Source organism: Protomyctophum parallelum, assembly GCF_964188405.1.
Source record: "Protomyctophum parallelum genome assembly, chromosome: 21".
Lineage (NCBI taxonomy): Eukaryota > Metazoa > Chordata > Actinopteri > Myctophiformes > Myctophidae > Protomyctophum > Protomyctophum parallelum.
This window is the reverse complement of record NC_139713.1, coordinates 26,826,478-26,852,708: the sequence shown is the minus strand read 5'-3', so window position 1 is coordinate 26,852,708 and position 26,231 is coordinate 26,826,478. Positions and strand designations below refer to the sequence as shown.

General features: G+C 43.3%; 1 protein-coding gene across 1 annotated transcript in view; it reads left to right on the top strand.

Moving 5' to 3' along the window:
- Positions 1–25,373, top strand: part of pcsk5a (proprotein convertase subtilisin/kexin type 5a) — a gene marked incomplete at both ends in the record, with an annotated part of 49,958 nt that extends 24,585 nt beyond the window's left edge. The window contains 22 exons of the mRNA XM_083793331.1: positions 590–780; positions 2,128–2,212; positions 3,206–3,306; positions 5,095–5,233; positions 5,778–5,893; positions 6,950–7,052; positions 7,436–7,572; positions 9,296–9,496; positions 10,375–10,443; positions 10,618–10,660; positions 11,758–11,900; positions 15,041–15,247; positions 16,441–16,524; positions 17,120–17,254; positions 17,863–18,063; positions 18,478–18,720; positions 19,554–19,790; positions 20,484–20,661; positions 21,422–21,639; positions 22,261–22,355; positions 23,358–23,607; positions 24,895–25,373. Of these exons, the coding sequence (XP_083649457.1) occupies positions 590–780; positions 2,128–2,212; positions 3,206–3,306; positions 5,095–5,233; positions 5,778–5,893; positions 6,950–7,052; positions 7,436–7,572; positions 9,296–9,496; positions 10,375–10,443; positions 10,618–10,660; positions 11,758–11,900; positions 15,041–15,247; positions 16,441–16,524; positions 17,120–17,254; positions 17,863–18,063; positions 18,478–18,720; positions 19,554–19,790; positions 20,484–20,661; positions 21,422–21,639; positions 22,261–22,355; positions 23,358–23,607; positions 24,895–25,373 (3,655 nt within the window). The remainder of the gene's footprint in view (positions 1–589; positions 781–2,127; positions 2,213–3,205; positions 3,307–5,094; positions 5,234–5,777; positions 5,894–6,949; positions 7,053–7,435; positions 7,573–9,295; positions 9,497–10,374; positions 10,444–10,617; positions 10,661–11,757; positions 11,901–15,040; positions 15,248–16,440; positions 16,525–17,119; positions 17,255–17,862; positions 18,064–18,477; positions 18,721–19,553; positions 19,791–20,483; positions 20,662–21,421; positions 21,640–22,260; positions 22,356–23,357; positions 23,608–24,894) is intronic.
- Positions 25,374–26,231: the final 858 nt, after the last annotated feature.

Here is a 26,231-nt window from a genome sequence, read left to right as displayed (position 1 = left end):
CAGAAAAGTAACAGATTAATTGGATTTGAGACACCCGGTTTGATACCGGGACAATCCCATCAGGGCATCTGTTCTGCCGCAAGCTACCACCACTATGCTACTGTAAGTAACTAAGTACATTTACTATACTGTAACCATTTATACCTGAGGCCTGATTCTGAAAATGCCTTCTAAATCCTGACCTAAGTTTTCTGGAAATACTACTGTATATTTATTCAAAAATTACAAAAGATGTATGTTGCTATGTTGCCTACTATACTACTACAACAACAACAACGCCAAAAGGGCTTCCCGGATTGTAAGGTATAGTTGGTAGTAGTTAATAGTAGTTACGTATAGGGGTTCCAACTTCCAGGTTTAAATGGGCAATTTGATGTATTATTTACAACGTTCAATTACTTTTACTTCTACACCATTATAACTCAGACGCAAATATTTTATTTTTACTCCATGACAACTTCATTAATTACTTTGTAGCTTGTAATTTTGCTCAACTACATTTTGAATACGGGATTCCTACTTTTAACAGAGAAGTAAAACACGCGAGTACTTCTTCCATCACTGCCTGCCACTCTCTCTCTCCATGCAGGACGTGTGTGTCCGAGTGTCCCGTGGGGTTCTGGGGCGACCGCCGCCGGTGCAAGAGGTGCTACTCGTCCTGTAAGAGCTGCACGGGCAGCCGCAGTGACCAGTGCACGTCCTGCCAGGCTGGACAGCACCTGATGGAGGCCACCGGCACCTGTGTGGCCAGCTGTGGGGATGGCTACTACCTGGACCATGGTTGGATACCTATTGTTTTGGGTTGGATATACCTCTACTATTTCAATGTGTGACGTGATCTGTTATCTTGTTTTATTTTTCGCCAGGAAGTCTACCAGAAATCTCTTTTGCAAGAGAGACCTGGCCACGGTAGCAGCCAAATGAAAACTACAGATGCAAGTGTATTACCACTCGGTGGTCCCATTTGCCCCATTAAAACTGGGAAAGCATTGGTGTCATTTTCGATTTAGCATTGGCTATATTCAAAAGTAACATATACAAACTCAAAGCACGTCACTTCTTTCTGCGCTGTGAGCTTGTACATCTGCTATTTTTGAACATTTAAAAAATGTAGAAGGCATTTTTAGAATCGGCCTCAAAGTCTTAATGCAGGGTTATGATAATGCCCTTGAATGCATCAATGGATTGTTTTAGATTATTAGATTATTTTAGTTCATTGAGACACTTCGGCTCAGATTGACCATAGACCATTTATTGCATGTTAGTATGGCGGTGTGGCTCTGCTCATGTGATATCAGATGATCTGCGTACCGAGACACAGGTCTGATATCACATTTGATATCTCCGATTATCTGTGCACCAAGACAGCTCTGATATCGACAACACCCCAGAGCAGAGCCAAATATACAATAATCCATGAACAATACACAGTAATGACACATCAACACATAATTCAACACAGTGAAACACAACACATGATTCAACACAATACAATAATATCCCATAAACCCTTGGACTATAAGAACTACAGGGAGGAGGCCGGAGAGGTGGGGGAAATTTTCACGCAGCGCCGCACAAGCTGCTTGACGGCTCAGCATAGAGAAAGAGAAGTGAGCTGAGGCTGCTTAAGTAGCCGCCTGAATTGCACTGTGCGAATGAGGGCGTGGCCTAGAGGGCAGCGGATTTAAAGAAGCAGTATAGATCACTAGGGGGAATGAATGAGGGGGAACCATGTACACACATATAAACCATCTGCCCTCCGTGCCGCAATGAACTAACGCTACGCTTGAATCAGTTTTTGCCAGCTGCTTGCAAAGCGACATGTTGATCTAACACTGTATAAGAGTGTTTGCTAAGATTCAATTTGTTATCAGTTACTTTATCATTTTTACCATCCAGTATTTATGCCTATGCTCACTAATTATATGAGGCTCCTTGAATTCAGCCGAACGTGATCTCGCTATTGAATGGTTTGTTTATGTAACTGCAGTGTGTGTGTGTGTGTGTGTGTTTTGTTTGTTTTTATGCGTGCGTGCGCGTGCGTGCATGCCTGCGTGTGTGCCTCTGCCTCCGTGTGTGTGAGTGAAAAAGATTAATCGCTGTGTGTATTGTCGGATTTCCCCACAGATGTGAATACGTGCAGGAAGTGCAATGAAAACTGCTTGAAGTGCACATCCCCCAGCATCTGCACAGAATGCAGAACAGGCACAAGGTAAAGACCCATTCTGTGTTGGTACTTAAACGCTTGGTAAATATAGCTCCTCCAGCTATCAAGATTCCATGCACACTCTGCCATGCTCACACATAATAACATCAGATAAACCTCTGATACCTTTATAAACCACTGGAACCCTATATAACCCTACATAGCACATCTACAAGCTCACAGCGCATTTGTCGGCGAGAACATTTCATATAGAGATTAAACAAAACATTACAGAGCTGCAGCCCGGTCAACTATACTGCAGTAAGTATAGAGGGTTTTAAATTAACCATTAGCATCCCTATTCTGGGTATATAATAGGCAAAAATACGCAAACATTCTGCACAAAATACTTTTGTAGATAACATAACGTGTTGTGATACATTGTAGATTGTCTGTTTGTCGTTATTTGACAAGATGTATACAGTACAGAGTGTAAGTTATTAAGATCTATATGTACTTTGATGTATGTTTAATAGTGACCAGCTCACAATTGTCTATGGGTTATTTCTTAAAATTTGGAAAATGTAGGCTACACATTTTTGGAAATGTTTTGAATTTGATTTATTATTATTTTGATTATTTACTACATGCCCAAAATAGGTACGCCGGGTTGAAAGTGGTTGGCTAGTCTGTATTCACCATCACAGTAACAAAGTCAAAGAAATACTGTACTGTACTTTACACTCCCACCAGGGGAAACTATAAATTAAATGCTTCTCCGCACCGCCATTACCATGAATTAGTGTTAGTATAAATTAGTAATTCATATGAAGTAATTCCTCATAATGTCAGGTCGTCTGATCAAGTTTACTGAATAGATTTAATGAATACAGTACAGCAATCTTTAATTTATACCGTAGTGGTGTGGAAACCTGAGCCTGCAGTCTAATGGAAGTGAGTCACAGCCAGGACTGGCTGTGTGTCACAGAGTGACGTGTGACCTCTCTCTCTCCCTCTCTCTCTCCCTCTCTCTCCCTCCCTCCCTCTCTCTCTCTGCAGTCTGCAGGGGAACCGCTGCGTGCGGAGCTGTGCTCCAGGCTTCTACCACAGTAAGCTGGACACCTGTCAGCCGTGCCACCAGGCCTGCGCTTCCTGTGCAGGTGAGAGAGGTCAAGAGGTCAGGAGCGTCTCAAATGAAAAGGGTCTGACAGCTACAGTATACACACTGTCAAATCCGCAGTTTTCATTTAAAGCAATAGGACACTATGGTAGAGGTGGTTTGGGTTGTGCGCGGCGTGGTTACCTTGCCACCGTGCCATGATGTTTTCATTGTGTTATACAGTATATGTCTTACTGATGAATTGAGTACAATTGACCACAAGGGAAACTAGCCTTCCTGCATGGTGTTTTTTTGTGTTACACAAAAGGGAAAAGGTTTCGTGACATTACTAATATAACTAATAACTTTGGGGCAGGCCCGTCTAGAGTTTAAATGGACAGGTATCAGTCAAATTAAAGGGAGACATCGAAGAGGAAGGATGGACGGTTAAGGATCAACACATGGAATGTCAGAACAGGTCAGCTCCATACGTGACATCACGTGATGATGTCACGTGCTCCATCCCTGATGATGTCACGTGATGTCACGTGCTCTCTCACCCCGACACACTGACGGGAAATGCACAATTCCATAGTTAACTGTGTTAACAATGTATGTGTACTTTTGTGCATTGTGTGATCAGGGGCAACGTAGTAGATTTACTTACTGTCAAGGCAGACAGGGAACCCAGATGCGTATTTATACTCCAAAACACAGAAGTCCTTCCAAATGTTCAAGGCAAAAATTTACTCAAGTCCAAAAAATATAAAGTCCCAGTTTCCAAAGCAGAAAATATACTTAGGTCTTCAGTTGGAGCTGCATGGAGAGGTGGTCAGGCTGGCAGGCAGGTACTGAGGAAGGAGACCAACAATTAGGAGCAGGCCAGTAGAGGAGCAGAATATGTTCTTAAGTCTTAGAATACAACTGACCTAGTACAAACGTACAGAGGTGTGCACTGGCCGAAGAGGAACTAACACTGAGAGCACTGCGTGCTGTCACAGCCAGGTATAAGTAGCCAGCCAGGTGATTGCCAGATGGGGACCAGCCAGGTAATCGCCAGGACACACCTCCCCACAGGTAGAATGCAGCTCCAACCTAAAGGACATAGAAATAAAAAGTTAGAACAGACAGACATTCAAGCTGCCATGACACTTACGTACGTACTGTACTAAAATGTGTACTTTACTTGAGTAATTCCAATTTCTAATACTTTTACTTCTACATCTCAGGTACAACTATTGAACTTTTACTCCACTACAATATGAACACTTTGGTATAGTTACTTTGGTATAGTTACAGTACTATGATTTAGATTATTATTATTACAGCACATACATTACCCACTTCAGTCCTATATAAATTCCGTCCGTTTCAAAATAGCCGATCTACAAGCTCACAATACGTGAGCTTGTAGATCTATTTTCAAAAACTTTTTAATACATTTTCTACGTTTTAAAACTTGTGAAATGTGACATTCTGCATAATGAGTACTTTCTACTTTTGTTATTTTAAGTAACAGTTGTAACAAAGTATTTCTGCATTGCGGTATTGATACTTTTACTTAAAGGTATATTCAGTGATTTCACTTAATTCAAATATCACTAATTTTTTTGTTTTGTTGTGATAATCCTCCCTACTATAGAGTGTGCTGGCCATATAAGGAGTTCCTCCCTGTCCCCAGTTAACCCCTGGGGGTCAAAAAACCTTAGGTTTCGTTTTTGACTCTCTATCCTGATTGGACGAAAGGCTGGGTCCCACAGCCAAAAACGAAACCTAAGGTTTTTTGAGTGAAATCACTGAATATACCTTTAAGGAAAACATGTGTGTACTTTATTCCACCACTGATCAGGGGAGGGCGTGGAGTCGTGTAAGCAGTGTGCAGAGGGCTACTTGATGGAAGAGTGGAGGTGCGTGCCGTCCTGCAGTGCCAGTTTCTACGCCATGGAGCCAAACCCAGAGATAGTGGAGGGACAGCGGGTTTGTAGGAGGTGAGCCCACTGGTGTGTGTCTGTGTACAGGTCTGTTTATCTGTCGATGGCCACAGCCATAGTGGGATCGTTGACTTCTGTGCGTGCGCGTGTGCGTCCCCCACAAGTGTAGTAGAAGTTGAGAGACATTTTGTGAGGACAACTTTCATCCTCGTCCTCACAAGAGAAATTGTTGTTTTATGGTAAGGCTTACTTACAATACATTTTGTATTGATAGGCTTACAAAGCTGCAGTTTGGTTTAGGCATAGCTTAGGGATGGAGTAATACTTGATTTAGACTTAGTTGTATGCTGGCATTGCACACCAAAAATGTCCGATCTACAAGTTCAAAGCGTGTCAAAGTGGCGCGTAACTGATTCTAACACATTATTTAGGTTTATAGGGTTACAAATGTGTATGTAGTACAATTTAAAACATACACGTCTGTCTGTGTGTGTGCATGTGCGTGTGCGTGTGTGTGTGTGTGTGGTCCGCGCGTGCGTGTGTGCGTTCGTGCGGGCGTGCGTGTGTGCATGTGTGTGTGCGTGTGCGCTCTCCTCCTCAGATGTGATACCAGCTGTGTCACCTGCGTAGGAGTGGGCAGAGGGAACTGCAGCAGCTGTTCTGCTGGTCACACCCTCCAGGAGGGAGTGTGTGTGGTCACCACTATGTGTGGAAACGGTCAGATAACACCTAACAACACAACAACTACACTTACGCTCCGGTTTCCGACGTGGTGCAGTGCATCATCGCTGTTGGGTAGAAACCTTGTATCTAATATTGACGTCTTGTTTTATACTAAGTTATATGACAGTGTCACACAAAAGTAGCTTAGTAGTATATTGTCTCTGTCAGGCAGAAAGCCTGAAAGAATTTTTTTTTTTAACTTTTTGTGTTTGTTTCATAAATGAATGCCCTACTTATTACTAGATCATACTACAGCGTCACACAAAAGCATCAAAAGTAGCAGATCCACAAGCTCGCTTTGCTACTTTTGCTACTTTTGAATTTGAATCCTGAAAAGCAACTGTTTTGGACATACAAGGTTACAACCCGACAGAGACACGTTCGGCTGTTCCTGTTTAGAATATGGATTGAAATGTATATCGGAGAAACAAAGAAACAAACAAAGATTGATGATGTTTGTGATGGGATTAGCGCGACCATATTATTGATATTTATCTCTGCCAGACTGAAGGCAAGGGGGAAGATTATGTTTCACCCCTGTGTGCGTGTGCGTGTGTGTGCGTGCGTGCGTGTGTGCGTGCGTGTGTGTGCGTGCGCGTGCATACACGTTTGTCAGTTGTCCATGGCTAATCTCGCAAACCTCTGGACCATTCAGCGCCATATTTCTTGTGCACGCTGCCACTAGTAGGCTTAATAGTTAATCCCCAAATACAGCGATTCTCAACCTGTGGGTGGTCTAGGAACCACTGGTGGGCTGTAACGATATTGCAATTGCAATTGCAATGCCCCATTGTGGCCAAAACACTAACAGATTGAATTGATTAATATAACATCAATATAAAAGAAATTGTGTAAAAGAAATAGTTCATATTTTTTTCAATTTTTGAGAATCACTGTTCTAAACAACTGTCCTAAGGCTTTTCTAAAAACACACATGCTTTCCTCGTTTTAATGGGTTTACATACTCTCTTTTAGTCACTAGTAAAAGTGATGGCTTGCAGCTTTAAGTTAGCGCTCAAACCATGCTGCTGTATTGTTCCCGTGCATCAGGAGAGTATCAGGACGGCAGTGGGAGATGCCATCAGTGTGATAAGACGTGTGCAAAGTGCACAGGGCCACACGCCCAGGACTGCGTCAGCTGTGCTCTTTCACGGTGAGTTGGGCCTGGGTTTGTGACGCCTGGCTCAGAGGCAGTGGCGGAAAGTAACTAAATACATTCAATTCACCATCCAGTACTGTACTAAACTCACTTAATGCCAGAATTATTTCGCATCCCGTTCTCCCTTTTGTCACGGTCGGGTGCTTATTTTAAGGCGAAAATGACCCCAGGATCGTGAACCGGAAGTTAGCAAACGACTAACGAATCATCCGGCAATCTTTTTATAATTCACCCGAAACATACATTTTGTAATATATATTTCTCTCCCTCCTGCCGTTTCCTGTCTCTCTCTCCCACTGTCGCTATCAAGTAAAGGCTTGAAAATGCCCCCTCACCCCCACACGAACAAATAATTAGTTTTTCTCCGTGCTCTCTAGGGCTCTAGACGAGGGTCGCTGTGTGGCAGAGTGTGCCAAGGGGAAGTACCCGTCAGGTGGTCAGTGCCACCTGTGTGACCACACCTGTGCCACCTGCGTGGATGCAGCTGCTGCCAGCTGCACCAGCTGTGATACTGGTGAGGCGCATGCGATTAATTTGCTGTGGAGTCTGTAACTCTGTGAGTGTTTACGGGTCCATTTGGTTCCATTTGTACACTCTCAGAGTTCAATTATTAACATAGAGGGCTTGACAAATTATGATGTTAATTACGAGTTATGATGACTTGAATAAGGACCCTCTTGTAAACAAGTGTAGTGCTTTATTGGGTCGTCCACTCACAGTTAACAGTTTTTGTATTGAGTTGTGCTTGAAATGTACTGTAATTCTGAAAATTCTGTTAATAAATACTTAAATCAATCAATCAATGACAGTGTAGATTCGGCTCCCAGAGATAAATAATTATATCAATATGGGGTCTGTGGCCTAAGGATCGATTGACTGACATCTTTATTGACAAGATCTATACATAAACATAATTGTATCTGTCAAAGGGATAAAACATATTGCCGTGTCCTTGGAGTGTCCTGTGTGCGTGCATGCGTACGTACGTACGTGCGTGCGTGCGTGCGTGCAGTCATGCGTGCGTGCTTGCAGTCGTGCATGCATGCGTGATATAAAATCAGGAACAAATGCATCCATATATACAGTATAATTTCTGGTGTAAATGACAACTAAACTAACAAAGACACCATGGGTACAGTATGTGGAACCTGCTTACAACCCAACTCAATTATTCATGGTTCTAATTAGGTCCGGCTGCTATTTCAGCCAGCTCTTGTTGCGTATCAAACTGGGGGTGCTTGAAAAAAAAAAACCACCGACTTGTAGTAATGGGTGCAGGTGCATGTTGGAGAGAGAGACAGGAAGAACAGCAGAAATGTAGGCTACAGTAGCAATAGGGATTATACAGTTTAGGTAGAGGTAGAGAGATGGCATCCATCATTGGATTAGAGCCAGCCTGATATATCTTGCCAATTGTCTTTCAGACATTACGTCATGTGGCAGCCTAGCCTGTGGACATTTAATGGTTGTCTTATTCATGCTCCCCCAAAAATCAGCATGTTTCCATTCCATGCCAACTTGTAAAATCAATAATGGCGGACATTGTAAACAAAGTGGAAATGCTCATTTGGAACTGAAGACTGAAGAGGAGGCGGAATTATACAAAGTAGGATGATATGACATCATGCGTATGAACAAATCAGATGAGCTGTTCCTGAGAGCAATTTCCATAAAAGCCCCTATATGATGAGAAAGCCTGATTGTTCAAAATTGCGTATTTGTGGGGATAGAAAATACACAGGGGAGCCCAACAAACACAAAAGTTTAACTTTGTGTGTTTCTTATCTATTATATTAGAATTATAATATTAGTTTGCATATCAATTAAAGATTATTCACCCTGGGACTGGGCGGTCAAAGAAGGTCATACCAAAGAAGGCAGTGGGTCCCAAAATGGGACCTAATGCCTCCCTGTCTGACACTCAGCCTCAATTGGATTGGGGGTAAGTCCCTGTTGTGACAATAGCGTCATGTCCAGCCTACTTGTACATCGAGCTGCATTACCATACGGAAACAGGAGATAGGCTCCTGCCCTATGGGCCACACGGCTCAGCATGGCTTACTTACTTAAACTAATCAAATGCAATTGATTCTAAAGATTTGCTGACATAATATAAATCGGTGAAAACAACAGTAATCTGTGTTTTGGGGATCCTCCAAAACCGGGATCGGCATCTGACCCCATGGCATGGTTCAAGCTCTACAATGGTTTCATCAACATTATTCTTTCTGCCTCAGATAAGTTTGGGATGGAGCGTTACCTGTATAAAGGCCAGTGCGTAGATGCTTGTCCTGAAGCACTCTACCACACCACTGAGATGACCTGCGAGCTGTGTTCGGAGCAGTGCACGCTGTGCACCGGCCTGGAGCGCTGTCTCCGCTGTAACTCATCCTACTACCTCTCTAGTGGAGCGTGCACCAAGCTGGAGTGTGGCGAAGGTGAGGAATAACACCAGTTAAGCCAAATGGTTTCTAAACCAGTAGTTCTCAAACTTTTTTTTCGTAATTTAAAATGATTCAATATTTTTCAAAAATGTGTTTTCGTTGGCTATTTTTGATTAGCCAACGTTAAAATCTAAAATGACATATGCTTTAACGGTTTTAATGGGTTACACATTCCATTGCATGATGGCGTCGTGCAATGAAAATAGACGACATACAGTATAAGCTATATGTGACTATAACAGTAGCTTGTGGCAATAGTTACGCTATTGTCACGCAACACTGTCGCACATCGGAGCATAAATAGGATCTGTGCACATTGCACAACTATAGTCTCATTTTCCTGAAGGTGGCATGCCCACCATTTCCTGTTACGGTTCCTTTTTCCTCATAGCTTTGTTTAATTGGCTTGGCAGCATATTTGAACAGTAATCACATACAGTATCAAACAAAGCTATGGGAAAATGAACTGGTACAGGGAATGGGTAAAATATGCCCCCTTTGAGAAGCTGGGAATGCAGTTGTGCAGAGAAGCTATGTAGGTTTTACTTTTTTAGTTTAATGTCCTCCTACCCGGGATTCATACCCAGGTCTGATGCTTGGGAGACCAAATCTCTACCGCTCGCATGAGGTAAAGGGAAACGGAAACGAAATGTCTCGAAGTGTAGAGTGGGGAGACCACCTCCAGTCACTGTATGTGCTAGTTATAGTAGTAGCTTTCTTTACCATACACTTAGGTCACCATACAAATTCAAAGTTATGGATTGGAGCTTTAAGTAAGTGTAATTTTAGATATAATATTCTCAAAGCAGCACACTGTCCTTTCCTGTCCTAGCTTATCTACTCTTACATTCTCTCTCTCTCTCTCCTGTCAGGTGAAGTGGAAGACCCCGAGTATGATGACTGCATGGCCTGTGAGGAAGGCTGCAGGAAATGTGTGCTGTGTAAGTCACAGACAGTTAAATATTAATACTATTTCACACCTGAAAACAAGGCCTCTCTTCTAGACCAAACCTCCTCTGCAAATGTGTGTGGAGGGAAGTGGGTGGTGTTGAAGGGCTGCTAGTGGTGGTTCTGCCTGGAGGGGAGCGCTGAGTTTGTCTGTCTGTGTTCAACAGATAACCCCAGGCACTGCCTGTCCTGCAAGGAGGGCTTTTACAAGTAAGACTGTGTGCCCTCACTTTGCCCGCGTGTGCTCTTGCCTTCCTGCGTTGTTTGACCCTCTCTGTTCACTGCAGCTGCTGTTATCGCTATTTTTGGGTGAATGGTTGTTACTGCAGTGACAAAATGATTGCTTTGTGTGTATAGGGGATTCATGCACAGGGGCATGAAACTCATAAGCCGATTTTGTAGTTTGTTTTCTTGTACATGTCAGGAACACCTCAGTATTTGGACCCGTATGCAGAATAACCCAGGCAACAACGACTTGCACTCAAGCACTTTTATTTAAACTCAGAAAACCCTCCCAGGGCATATATAACAAACTCTCACTCTTGGGAAACAGTGTTATAATCGAGCAACCTAACCAATAACACAGAGTCCCTAATATACCTCCATGCTCATTAACCAAAGTCTCTTCAGTTTAGAAGCGCAGGTGGACACAGTCTCACAATCAGCCAGGGGAAGGGAGGCAACAGAGGGGCAAAGGTAGGGACGGCGGTCAAGGCGTGGTACAGTACGTCCTAGGAAGGACGTGACAGAATTATAGAAGGGCCACGATGTCAGTAACGCAGCCGGGGCTAATACAATTAATAATGGGCGTGTGTTAGAATTAGCTGTGCCAATGTGCAAGTAAGTAAGTAAGTAGCCTTGGGAGCCCATCTCCTGTTTCTGTAGCGTGAGACAGCTTGATGTACAAGTGCACCTCCTGGATGTGACACTAGAATGTCTTAACTGACTTGACCCCAATCTAAACCTTGATGCTGAGTGCCAAGCAGGGAGGCAATGGGTACCTTTGTATAGTCTTTGGTATGACTCGGCCAGGAATTGAACTCCCTATTATCCCAAGCATACTGTTGACTGTCAATGCTTGCACATTGGCACCCAATTTCATTCTGCTGCAACTGTATTGCTTTCATCACACTTTAAGCTCACCCTGCCGTGATTTTACACTTAATCTGTATAGGCAAACTAACTACAAATATGGGACTAGGGTTAATTATAATGACCGAGTCGAGTCCGAACACAGCCTCGACTCGCTGTGTGCTTGTAGATCGGCTATTTCCGGCATGGTTACACCATACGATTGTTGCTATTAGCTTTCAGGATGGCTGCTACAAGCACTGCCCGGCTAAGACTTATAGCGTGGAGGAGGACATGACCTGTGTTCCATGTGATGACAACTGTGTCAGCTGTGACGGACACGAGTGCTACTGGTGTGAGTCTGACCACTTCTTATCAGGTGAGTGCAAACAGTGGTGGAAAAAGTACTCACGTCACGTCACGTCATATCAATATTCAATACTGCAATGTAGCAATACAAGTTGGCTATATAAGTAAAACCGACATTCACTTAGAAGTATTGGTATAAAAATGTACTTAGTCATTAACATAGTTGGTATCTAACCATAGTTGATAGTAAGCATCATTAACATAGTCCGCAGCTATCATTAACATAGTCAGTACCATATAGTCAGCACCATAGCACCGAAGTCTGACGTCAATATCAGTAGAGGGCGCTACAAGTCCACAATGTTTTTTTTATTTGCATTGTAATGGATTTTAGATCGCCTCATTATAAGAACTGTGTTTGAAAAATAAAATCATCCAGGCCGTTTCACTAATATGGATCTGAAAAATCAACTGACTGAGAGAAAACGCTAATGTTACTGCTGCTGAATTAGTTAATTAACACTAGAATGTCTGAAGTAAATTCAGCTAAATTAGCATGTGCTTAAATTCACATTTAGAATTTCTTTCAGATGTCAAAAAATTCTGAGATTATAGAATGGTGATGGTCATGGTCATGGAAGGGGAACCTTCTGAAAGCTTCATGGGCAAAGATAATAAACTTGACACAGATGCGTTCCTAACTTCCTGTCCTAAATGGGTTAACATAGTCAGCAGTAGGATATGGTTGGACCAGTACTGCTACAGGGTAGTAGTACTGGTCAGAAGTAGGCGTATGGTGGAAGGAATTCACATTGAAATCATAAAGAACCCAAGACACTGTAAATTATGCTTAAGATATTATTATTGAAGAAAACAATATAAAACTAGAACTGCACTCTGTCGAGTGCATACTTGCTTGTTGCACACTAGTAGGCCATAAATGGCCAACTAGTGCGCAAGCAGAGCGCGCAAGTACTTTCGACCGCTTTAAACTGTCAAATCTCAGTATCTCTGTGAAGGAACGTTTGAAATGTATAATTATTAGATGTAACTATTTGCTACCTATCTACTTTATGCATATAAACACCTAGTATTATTAAGTATGGTTCAAGTTTCTATCTATAAGAAATACAGTTTTATCGATGTAGATATATTCTGGATCCCTTTTTAGTTTTTTAAAGAAAAATAAATCATTGATATGTGATGAAAAAAAAGGTATATAAACTGAATTAAAATATGTTATACATACATCATTTAGAGCTAGTCATACAAATACACACCACGTACTCTGGTCCCAGCAGATCAGGCACAATTTGCTATTTTATTTTGACTCGTTATGTATATAGTATACATATGAGTAGCTCTAAATGATGCCGTAAGACATACGTATACTATATAGAGTATGTAGTTGCAAGTTGATTAGCGGTATACTGTGGTTACTTTGCGCCAAAAACCGTGACAGCCAACCCGCCATTTTATGTTTATGCAAAAAAACATCAAATCTGTGCCCGTTTTGCTGGGACCAGATTACACAAATGACCATATTTCTTACGTCATCATTGAGAGCTAGTCATACATATACACACCACGTACTCTGGTCCCAGCAGATTAGGCACAATTTGCTATTTTATTTTTACTGATTAGTATACGTATGACTAGCTCTCAATGATGATGTAAGAAATATGGTCATTTGTGTAATCTGGTCCCAGCAAAACAGGCACAGATTTGATGTTTTTTTGCATAAACATCAAATGGCGGGTTGGCTGTCACGGCGAAAGAGACTGGGCGAAATTATTACTTGCACGCTCTGCTTGCGCAAGTAATAAACAACAATGCAGATATAAATCAGAGTAATTCAACCCAAAAGTAGACTCAGTCACTTGTTCATAGTTCATAGTTTGTCCAAAGTCAGTCATTTCAAGGTCAGAGGGGTAATGTGAGGCAGTGTTTGAGAGTGTATTAGTTATGGGGGGGGGGGGGGGGGAGAGAGAGTGTGTGTTTGAGTGAATCAGGTCCTACCGTCCAGGTAGGACAGAAAACAGGTTCTCGTTCTGGGACTTAGCTCGCCATTGTGTTCATCATCATCATCATTCATGGGGTTTCATGGAATAAAAGGAAAAACCTGGCCTGAACACAAAAAGGCCAAATTAATAATAATAATAATATATAATAAAAAAGTATAATAAATAATAAAGTAGCTGATCTACAAGCATACAAATCAAACAAGCATTTACAAATGTCAAATCAAATAATCCTTTAACTTTCAAACTGCCATCAAATGAAAGTAACAAATCAAACAAAACAGTTTGTTCAAGTTCTACAGCTCATCCAGCTCATCAGTTCGGTTCACCAGTGTGTATTTGGAGGTCTAAAACCAATCATCAGTATCAGTGTTAATATAAAGTTTGATGATGAAGAGTAAAATGGTAAAACTGTTTTAGAAGAAGGGATACAGACCTGCCACAGTCAGTGATGTGCACCTCACTGACTGAGACAAAAGTGCTGTGCTTTATACTAGGCCAACTAGGGTGTGGTGATGATTGCTGATTCCAAACTGGTGTGACTGAGTGATCGGTGTGATGAGCTGTGAACTGATGCAGATGGTACCGTGACCATACAAATGCATGTGTACTGATGCAGATGGTACCGTGACCATACAAATGCATGTGTACTGATGCAGATGGTACCGTGACCATACATACAAACAGAGATACAAATACAGACATACAATTATAAACCTGGGTTACAATAGTCAAGTTAATGTACTTGAATTATTACGATGTATTCCTATAGGTTAAGCTTCCCAGCAGCCCATAAAGTAATTAAAATCAGCCCCACCATTACCACCTGGAACATTACAGCGATGAACACAAACATTACTAATTACAATCCGAAATGGAGTTGCGACATTTCGCAACTCCATTTCGGATTGTAATTCTGCATCATGGGAACCATGGTACTGTGATGGCAATATTATTTTAATACTTACTCAAGTAAATTCTGGACACATGACCATTAATTGCAACACGGTGTTTTCACATTGTGGTACTTAAATTTAAAATAATGTGAGCCGATGCCCATGTCTTTGCTGGTATATTATGTTGAGGCTTGAGGAAGCACAGGCATGCTTTTGCAGTCTGTGTATTTGTATGTTCATAGTGAACGACACGTCGTTCTCAGACTGCAAAACATGCATGCTCTTTGTTCCAGAGGGTAAGTGTGTCACCGAGTGTCCGCTGGCTTTCTATGGCGACGAAGACTCCCAGGAATGTGAGGAGTGTCACTCGGACTGTGCGACGTGCGACGGGCCGGAGGCCGAGGACTGTGTCACCTGTGGCGAGGGGAAGCAGCTGGACGACGGGGCGTGTGTCCCCGTCCAGGACGAGGACGTCTGTCCCATTAAGACCGTTCGCAGTGGTGAGCAGCGGCAAGGGGGATGGACATTGTCACCCGACCTGTCTGATTGGCGTAGAACTAATTCATTTGTTTGCACCACCTGTTGGTCCCCAACATGGCAGGTGTAGGACTACATTTGAAACTCATGAATAGACGAGCATTTTCAAAAATGTGAAATTGTTTTATTTAGCTTTTTTTAAGCACTAAAAAAGGTTGATCAATGAGCTCTGCACCGCGCTACTGTGCGCTGTGAGCTTGTAGATTAGCTATTTTAGCTGGTTTTTAAATAGGGCTTAAAGGGACACCTTTATGCCACTGTCTAGTCTTGTTCTGAAATGACTCTTCAGATGCAGAGACAATTTGACAAATAACACTTCAGCATTTCACTAATCCACACCTCTGCCTATACATAATGAAACAGGGATTTGGGATACTGTCAGAGTGTCACAGGCACAGAAAAATAAATCCTCCTGGGTAATTGGTCTGATTTGCCAAGTTACCTGAACTACATACAGTACTGTACCAACTGGCATCCTCAAAGCAGAGGGAGACGATGTAACATCAGCCAAATATAGACCTGGAAAAAATCAATTGGATATGCTCACTGTGCCTTTTGCTTGCTCCCTTTCGCTCGTCAGAGATGGAATAATTAGCTGGATAGAGATTCAAGCTGCAATCCGGAAATAATTGTAATGAATGAATAAAACATTAACCAATAAACTTTAACCAATATGAGAGTAGGTTAACATTGTTAATACAATAAATATACTGTACCTTGCACATCTGCAGTGGTTGGGTGTGGTCTCCCTAGTCTTCCCTTTTGTCACGTGTAGGTGAGGTAAGAACCCAAACGCAGGACAGCCAGGCATGGTAGTGTTCAAAACCATGAATTGGTGTTTTAATACAGAAAACAGGTGAACAAGAACAACTTCAAACAGACTCAAACAGGTGACAGGATATAATGACTCAACAAGGACTGACTGGGGAACAAGACTGATATACACATGAGGGTTGATTACAAAATGAGACACAGCTGGAGCAAACAAGCATTGATAGAACCATGACAACTAGACCAGGGAACAATACATAGAAATACAAGACCTAGACTGTACAATGAATGACAAAAGTCTGTGACTGTGACACCTTGAGACATTCAGACCCCCCATCAAATCTAACCATAGTCTTCATTTTTGCTGTTGCGTTTTGCATTGCAGTTGATGGGGAGTGTGAGGAATGCCACCCATCCTGTGAGTCGTGTTCTGGGAAGGAGAAGAACCAGTGTAAGGCCTGCGTCAGAGGTCTGTCTACCCCTCACCTGATAACTTTGTTTTATTTGACTTCATAGAATTTCTCAGAAATATACCATCTATCTGCACAGCATACAGTGTAGGGTGGGCCTTTACTGCATGCAGTATACAGTGGCCGTGGGTCATTCTTTACTACTTTACATACATGATGTAAAGTAGTATTCAGGTCTTTCATAACCACCGGATTGTGCTTCACACAATAAAACACATGGAATATGAAAACACATTCTAATGTAGGCCTATGATAATAATAACCGTATTGATTGGATAATTGCTGCTCAGGTGTCATATACATATTGAGCTCTTAAAAGGATAGTTCCCCAAAATGGCATTTTTTTCCTGACTTGAATGAATGCCTTTTTCTTTCTTTCTTTTTGTCGCATTCTTAAGACAATAATTTGGGATAGTAGTTAGTAGTTAGGGGTTAAGTGTCTTGCTCATGTAACACCTCAACACATCTCTGACCTTCTGGGACCTTCTGTTTCCCAGGTGGGGCCTAGTCTCTACCCATTCAGCCATGGCTGCCCATTATGCTGTACATCTGGGTGTTTTATAATGATCATTGCTACCTGTCTGTGTCCCCCAGGACGGTTCCTGACTGAGCAGCAGATGTGTGTAACAAAGTGTCCAACAGGCTCATTTGCCAGTCGTCTGACGGCCGTATGTGAGTCCTGCCCACAGGGCTGTTCTCAGTGTGCGGATGCCCAGCGCTGCACCCGCTGTCAGTCTATTCGGAGAGCTCCGTTATTCCTGCAAGACGGACAGTGTGTCCATCAATGTATAAGGTACTTTTTTTTAGCTGATTTCCTCAACCTTTTAAAAGCGTTTTGCGTTACATTTTCAGAGCATGCTTGTTTCAATCAATCAATACATCGATTGTGTTCGGACTTGGATCAATGGAACCAACGTCGTATACATTACGTTCTTCTTATTTATTGGATATGAAAGGGAAAAAAATCAAGGTTTTAACCCATTTAGACCTGAGGCCGATTCTACAAATGCCTTCTAAATCAGTAGTTCTCAAACAAACCAAGGACCCCCAAAATTATATGTACGGTATTTGTCATTCCATCTGAAAATGTTTTGTGCCAGGGACCCCCAGCTTTTCCAAAATAGCATGAAGTGGCACGAAGTGACACGCTGTGAGCTTATCTGCTATTTTTTAATAGCCAACACTGAATAGCCGATGCTTTTCCAGTTACAGTATTTGGGGGCCCTCACGGCCCGCAAATCACAGCTCTCGATTTTTTCAAAACGTTGAGAAAATAGCATGGATATCTGCTACAGTATTATGTGTATTTTGTTGCTTGTGTAGGGGGTATCCTGTAGGTCAGGTGTGTCGTAGCTGTGCCTCAGGCTGTGCGTCCTGTGAGAATAACGCCACCTATTGCCTGAGCTGTGAGGAACCTCTGCTGCTGCACAAGCACCAGTGTGTGGACGACTGTCCTGCAGGTCACACGCTGAGGGACAGAGAGTGCCAGCACTGCCCCGCAGCCTGCCAGCAGTGCAACGACCTCGGACAGTGCACAGGTCAGACGACATGTTATCACTTAAGAAATGACGTGCAAGACTTGGTATTGGTCTCTAAACTTTCACTATCTCGAACTATTTGTTCTGTTCCTAATCATGTCCAGTAGTTTCATCTTGACCTGGTTTGTGTTGCTTCGGTCAAACATCTTTGAAAAATGGACTAAGCTTTTTATATTTTCTTTCGTTGTATAGCAACCTCAGTCATTTGAACCTCTTATTGTCTTTTGGGCACTGCAAGCAAACTATGAGTGTGCGGCTACTTTGATCAATTTATTTACATATACACACTACAATATACAGTATATTAAAGAATGTTTTTATGACGCCAGGATCTTTCTTTCTCCCTTTTGCATCCCCTTTATGTTTCCCAATGTATCCGTTGTATTTGGCCATAATACTAAATAACGCTTCCAGCGTGTGAAGAGTACCATTTCGTCCACGAGGGTCTCTGCGTGCTGGACTGTCCCGAGAGCTTCTTCGCGGACACGGACCAGGGCATGTGCCTGGCGTGTCACAACGACTGTACACTGTGTGACGGACCCGACTACGATGACTGCGACTCCTGCTCCGACCCCCACGCCACTCTGCACAACGGGGCGTGTTTACAAGACTGCCCCTCCCACACGTATAGGGATGGCAGGACTGGAGAGTGTAAAGGTAATCACCTGATGATAAGCACATGTGCGCTTCATTCTACATACTACCTTTAATGCATCTTTATTGTGTATAGTGTTTCATCAAACCGGACTGTCTCAGGGATGTCAGGCCCTTCTTACGTTGGACGGCATAGTGTGGCATATGGCATTGTTTTATGGTCTTTACATTGGACGACATAGTGTATGTAGCATGTTTAATGGTTTTACGTTTTACATTGGATGGTATATTGTTATTTGTTTAATGGTTTTTAAAGTGTAGTGAGGAGGAAATTGTAGAAGAATTATACATTCTACTATATTGTTATTATGGTTGTTTATATCTAACCTTTATATTTTACCATCACTTCTAGTACTCAGCCAGCGAGGCCTGATATCTATTGTTTATTATTTTACAGTTAGAGTCTATGGTCTGATCCCTGTACCCGTTGTCAGAATTGCCTCATTACTGATTGATGGAGAATTCCATTTATCAATTGGACATTTTAAGGTATGCCTATACTGGGGCGAACATTCAGCCGTGAAGCGTTGTGTATATACGTTAACTACATTATCCCTGTCGTCCCTATTTTTTGTATAAACAAATATGTGACACGTGAGTTATTTTCAGTAATACCGTAGGGGCTTAGGTGGTTAAGAAAATGCCCTCGCATTGAACCCTGCATCTATGCCTTGCGAGGTACTAGAACAGATGTACTGAACGCGTCTCCCTTGCCGTGGAAAGGCATAGAGTCTGTTGTACTGTATGCTAAAGTGATTATTCTATGAATAATGACGCATGACGCATTGTATATTTCCGTGACATTGCTGTGAAAGCAGGGGTTTATGTATTTTCAGAATGTGATGCATCCTGCCTCACCTGCTCGGGGCCACTGGCAGCTTCATGCACCAGCTGCAGGGAAACTCAGGCGCTGGACGGCCACGGTCACTGCAGACCTCTGGTCAACAAGTGCCCGTCTCACCACTACGCTGAGCTGGACGCTGAATGCCAGCCGTGTCACAAATACTGCCACCAATGCTCCGGGCCGGGCAAGATACACTGCTTGAGCTGCAACCAGAAACATTTACTGCTCAGTAAGTTGATTCTTGGTTCTTTATTGGCCTTTACCAAATGACACCTATAATTCAGTCATGTTTCTTCAACATAGACTAAGTAGAATGAATGTCCTGCATCATGGTCAGTATCATCATGTGAGTATCATGTCAGTATCATGTTTCAAAAATGAGAATGAGAATGATTTTCATAATTCGTTTTTCATGGTTTTCGACAAAAGAAAGAGAAAATCATGCTATTTGACATACTATACTAACTATAGTATGTCGCTATTGGTCAGTCACACACGCACGCGCACACACACATTTCTGTGTTGTCACTGCTGTTGCATCCTACTGACTCACCTGCCAGTGAGGAGTCCCCACTGGGAGGACATAGAGCCTTCATCCTTCTCCTCAGTCCTCCCGCCAACACTCCCCGCTGACAGGGGATAAACCCATTTATCAGTACTTTCAATATATCTTTCGTTGCCGATGTCATTTCGTTGACACCACAGCAACCAATGCAGACAGGTGGACGATGTCTGAAATACATCATAAATCCAATCAGATCTCTAGCAAAACAACCGTGTGGAAACGACTCAGATTTGCATGCCGTCTGAACAAAGCCATTGTTCATTCCGCTTCGAGGGCAATATTATTCATGAGTTGTTTGCTTTTGTGAATGATTTGTATGCATTTCCAATTCCACTATGTATTTTTTGCTCCCTACAGATGGAACTTGCATGGATGACTGCCCTGCAGGCTATTACCAGGACGAGGCAGGGCAGCGGTGTGAACCGTGCCACCCATCCTGTCTGTCCTGCATGGGCAAACACACCCATGAATGTCTCACCTGTAAGGAGCACCTGTTCAGGGAGGGCAAAGAGTGTGTGGACATCTGTCAACCCAGGTAACTGTTCTGTTCATTCATTCATACCATTACATAAAGCATTGCCGTGATCCTCAATCAAGGAGCTCCAGTTTGATATTGTCGCCGTCGGGTGGAAACCTTGTATGTCCAACGATGAATTGGTTCAAAGCCAAGGATGATGATGATGACTGAAATAAATATATAACCAAAATATACTGTTCTACCCTGGATTTAATTTGGTGTTCTTTTGTTCAGAATTTCCTCCAGCAATTAACAATAGTGGGAATGGTATACTTCAACACAATATTATGCAAAGACACTGCACCGTATTTGACATTTAAATAGTCCTTTATATGGCCTGTAAGATGCTAATTAGACTTGATTTTATTTGTGCTGTGGTGCTAGAGTTAAATTAATTTGCCGTTAAATACCCCAGAGAGATTACGTAACGGATAATGAATGCCAATGAAACCAATTTGTCAACATGTGTCACTCTCCATAACTTCGAGACACTACTAGAAGACACAATTTATTCAAACAGCACTTACGAATAAAAGCCTGATTTTATACTTTACAATCTTTTGTAAAGTATAAAACCTTTCTGAAAACAAAAGATTATTGAATTCCACCCACTTCTTTAAACCCCTAAATCTGTGACGTAACAGTAAGGTTGTCTCGTGATTAAACGAGCAACCCAGTATGAATCAGGCCCATATACACATCTATCGCGTCAAGCGAACTTTACACCTGCTTCTCACGAAAACACTTCCCTGACGGCTGTTCATTGGTTCCCCACCAGTCACTATGGGAACACGGCCTCGTGGACGTGCGAGCGGTGTGACCCCAGCTGCAGTGAGTGCAACGGAGGCACGGAGGACAGCTGCCTGAACTGTGTCCTGGGACTCTTCTACTTGAGGAGACTGGGCCGCTGCCTGCCCACCTGCCCGCTGGGATACTACCGCGACACCGGGCACAGGACCTGCGAGGCCTGCAACGCCGGCTGCAAAACATGCCAAGGTGCCGAGGTCTTCTCCGCGGTAGCTTGATGCAGTATGCACTGCCGATATGATGTAGTAGAGCAGTAGACGAATGGTTCTCAAACGTTTTAATATCATGCCCTGATGCATACAAAAGTGGTATGCATCAGGGCCACAAACCCCCATAACTCTGAGTGTTCAAAGGGATCCATTGGTTCCATTGGTACACTGTCAGGGTTACAGAACTGTAAGGATCCATTTGGCTCGGGACCCCTGGAACCCCCTTAAGGACACCTGGGAACCCTTTGAGAACGATTGCTCACATAATGTAGCCTACGTCAGTTACAAATGCACAAGCATGGAAACACTCGCATTAGTCGTGTTGTGTTATTTGCTGGCAAACACCTGTCCAAGTTGCCCAAATATTGAGTTTGCATGCTTAGTCAAAGGCTGCAGATATAAAGCTGATGTAATACCGGTACTTATAGCGTCATATAATTGACTAGGTAATGATGTATTATCCCCAAAACACCCACTCACTCACACATGCACGTGTGTGTGTGTGTGTGTGCGTGCGTGTGTGTGTGTGTGTGTGTGTGTGTGTGTGTGTACAGTTCAACCAATCTAATGAACTAATTGTGTTGTTTCTATGCATGAACAGCCTCCCCAGGTTGTGACTCCTGCCACATGGGATACACACTCTCAGACGGCATGTGTGAGTCCATGTGCGATGTAGGCCAGTATCCTGTGACAAAGGTAACTACAACACAGTAATGATGTTCTTAGTTCCATAAAAATAAAAAAGTGTGAGTGTGTGTGTGTGACTGACTGTGTGTGTGTGTGTGTGTGTGTGTGTGTGTGTGTGTGTGTGTGTGTGTGTGTGTGTGTGTGTGTGTGTGTGTGTGTGCGCGCGCGCGCGCGCACACACATGTGTATGTGTGACATTTTCTTAACCACTTAAGGACTACTTCTTCATAGGACAAATAGTGAAAATAGCAGATCTATAAGCTTTTTGGGGGGCATTTCTGGGCATGTTCTAGGCAGACATAATAATTCTCTCAAATGAATAAGCTATTGATGTTGGATCTTGCTGGCTGGGGCTTGGGGCTAGTTTTCCACCCACAAAAAAGGCCCCATATAGACTTTGACCTTGGTTGGCAGTGGCACAGTGTCAGATTTAAACCAGTGCCAGTCATGTGGAGCTATATGGGAAACTGAACTGGATCCAGAAGCATATACGGCATGCCACCTTCGGGAAAACTGGGACAACAGCTATTCTGTTGCTCATGGCCATATTCGGCAATGACATCGTAACATCACAGAAGAAAAGCTCAAGCCGTTATCGCAGAATATCATCAGAATACTGTAGCCTACATGCAGAGGTATTGAGTGTAAATTACATACATTCTTTGTAGTGTTGCAAACATACAGCCCACTGCAGCATTATTCTGTCCAGCTCTGTCAGTTAGTGACTGTGTCTGGTAGCTCAGTCGGTAGAGCACTACTCACAGGGTTCGACCGTGGGCGGCGCCAACTCAGCGTGTGAGTAGCATAGCATGGGTAAGTGTGCAGTACGCCGCTAAGTATTGGTAGCTGATGGTAGGTGTTGCGCTCCACCTCAGCAATCCATCTCCACAGGGGTCTAGCACATTGAAAAGGGGAGCCAAACACGTTCCCGCCTGATACCGACAATAAGCCACTCCAACTACGTACTTAGTCATACTTAGTGACTCAGCCTGTTCTCCTTCCCTTCACCAGGGTGCGGGACACGCCTGTGAGGACTGTGACGGTTCCTGCCTGGAGTGTCGAGGAGCTGGCCCCGCTAACTGCACCATGTGTCCTGCCCAGGCCATCCTGGCAGCTGGGGGGCGCTGTCTGCAGTGCTGCCTCCACCACCAGGGCCCGGCGGAAGAGGGGGAGGAGGAGGAGGGAGCCGCGCAGAGGATTGTGTCTTATGCTGAGGATGCAGCACAGCAACAAGACTGCTGTAATTGTACTGAGACCAGGGGTATGCTCACACACCTCAATACTAAGCCACTGAGTCTTTCTTCTTCTTTTTTCTTTTTTTTTTTACTAAGCACTTGAGTCATGGTCTGCAATTGCCAATGTTTTACATCACTGGCATTTCCTTTGTTTTCATCATCCTTTCTGATGAAGCAGAAGAGAAGTAACCGCTTTCAACCTATTTGCATTGCAGTCACAGTCAGTCTAATGGACTTTTACAATCTAGGGGCCATGATTTAAAACAAAAAATATTTTATTGCGACTGTAGGCCGCAGGTTACGATGAATACTTGCAAAATATGTCCATCCATGGCTATCAGTCCATCAAGCCTCGTGACATCACGTCTCCATATATGAAGATCACGACACTGACCTCATCGCCTCGTGACATCACGCCTCGTAACATCACGTCTCCATATATGGCCTTCTCCATACAAGATCACGACACTGACCTCATCAAACCCTGGATAGCCATACATGGAGAAGACTGGATTATCACCTAGATCTGTATATTTGGAGCCAGCCAGCAACTCTACATCTGACCTCAAACCCTTAGATCTCGCTATGGAGCTGACCTGTTCTGACATTCCATATGTTGATCCTTCCCCACCCGTCCTTCCTCTCTGATGTCTCCCTTTTGACAGATACCTGTCCATTCAACAGGCCCGAAAATGAAAGCCCGGCCCTACCTGGGCCCTCATCAATCCCTGTACACTCAAGTCACTGCTCCCGCTGCCACCCTTAGATCTTCATATATGGAGTTTACCTGTTGACCCAGACATTCCATTATGTTGATCTGGCCATATATGGCCAGACCTCATCAAACCCTGTACACTCAAGACACTGCCCCCGCTGCCACCCTTAGATCTCAATGCATTCATACATTGGCGAATCGGCGAACAGTCGACACCAGCGTCCTCACTTCCCACATTCACACACCAATAGTGGCAAGCTACCATGTGAGGCACTGACCGACTCATTGGAGTTAATGTGGGGTTTAGTGTCTTGCCCTCCGACATGTGGACCGGAGGAGCCGGGATTCGAACCGCCGACCAGATCATTGGATGACCTGCTCTACCTCCTGAGCCACAGCCGCCCCATGAATAGGCCTAGTTATAGTTTCATTGTGTGGATATTCTACGGATGTTAGGTTCTTAGCTTAGTTATGATTCTTGATGACTATTTTGTTATGTATTTGATGTATTACCATGTGTTGTTGTTGCTTACTGTAAATTGCTCTGGATTAAGAGCGTTTGCTAAATGCCTAAACGTCTATATCTCTGATCCCCCAGGCGAGTGCATCCTCAGCACCAACTTTGCTTTCATGAATGAGGAAGAGATACCGAGGGGTAACCTGGCCATCTTCATCATCAGTGCCATCCTGCTGGTGCTGGGTCTGGGGGCCGTAGTCGTCTTCATCAAGCGCTCGCGCTCCAAGAGAGAGCCCCCAGACATCACACCCCGCGGCTACGAGAAGCTGGGCTCGGGCGGGAGGTTCGGAGGCAGCGACAGACACGGTGGCTACACCTCCTCTTCGTCCTCGCACGGGGGACGTGCGTCCGGCAGCAGCAGCCACTACCGGGAGTCACAGTTAGTTGACCTCGCCGAAAAGCGTGCGGGCAAGGGGAAGGTTGAGGATGATGATGACGACGAAGATGAGGACATTGTTTACATGGGCCAGGACGGCACTGTGTACAGGAAGTTTCGTTACGGACAGGAGGAGAACGAGGATGAGCTGGAGTACGACGACGAGAGCTATACGTTCCGGTGAAGCGTGACAATCCTTTTAAGTGAGGTTTATCTTTCTGTTTTCTCTTGTCTATTTCTGTTTCTCTCTCTCACACACACACACACACACACACAATCCCTCCTCTGTGCTATTTCTTATCTCTCGCTCTGTGCCTTGCCTCGAGGCCTCCATGATTATTTATCCTCCACTGAATTTGAGGTGAATCAAACGTGACATGAGAAGCTATTTATAATGAGCTGAATTTTACTAAAATTATTCATTGACAAAAACTGGATATGTTGGAGAAAGTCTCCATTTTGATATAATCTTAAACATCATGGCTTAACACAAAAAAACAATTGTCAACAATTGTCATTTCCACCATTTCCAAAATTCTCTGCCTGTCATTTGCCTAACCCCTATGTTATATTATGCATCTTATATTGTTGTGGTGTTGAAGTTGCACTTTAAATTGCCTGGCTTTTCTATAAAACCATGTCAATTAGTTTTTGTTGGCATTTGAAACCCCTTAGATTTGAAATGGATTTGAGATGTAATGTCATTTGAGAATGTGCTTCTTCTATCAAAATAAAATTGTAATAACATTGTTCTACTGGAATAGTGAGTCCATGACTTTACAAGAAACAACAGAGCCACTCCTCGTTTACCAGTAGATTAAATGTGTTAAGATTGAAACAAAGCCATATTCAAAGCTGAAATGTTATTTATTTCTTTGATAGTGAACCATAATTCCATTCCACATCTATACACAGTAGTAGACAGTTCTTATAATTCTGTAGAAGACCATTCATTTTCTGAGGGGAAATATGTGCACAAACACACAAACGCACGCACGCACGCACACACGCACACACGCACACACACACACGCACACACGCA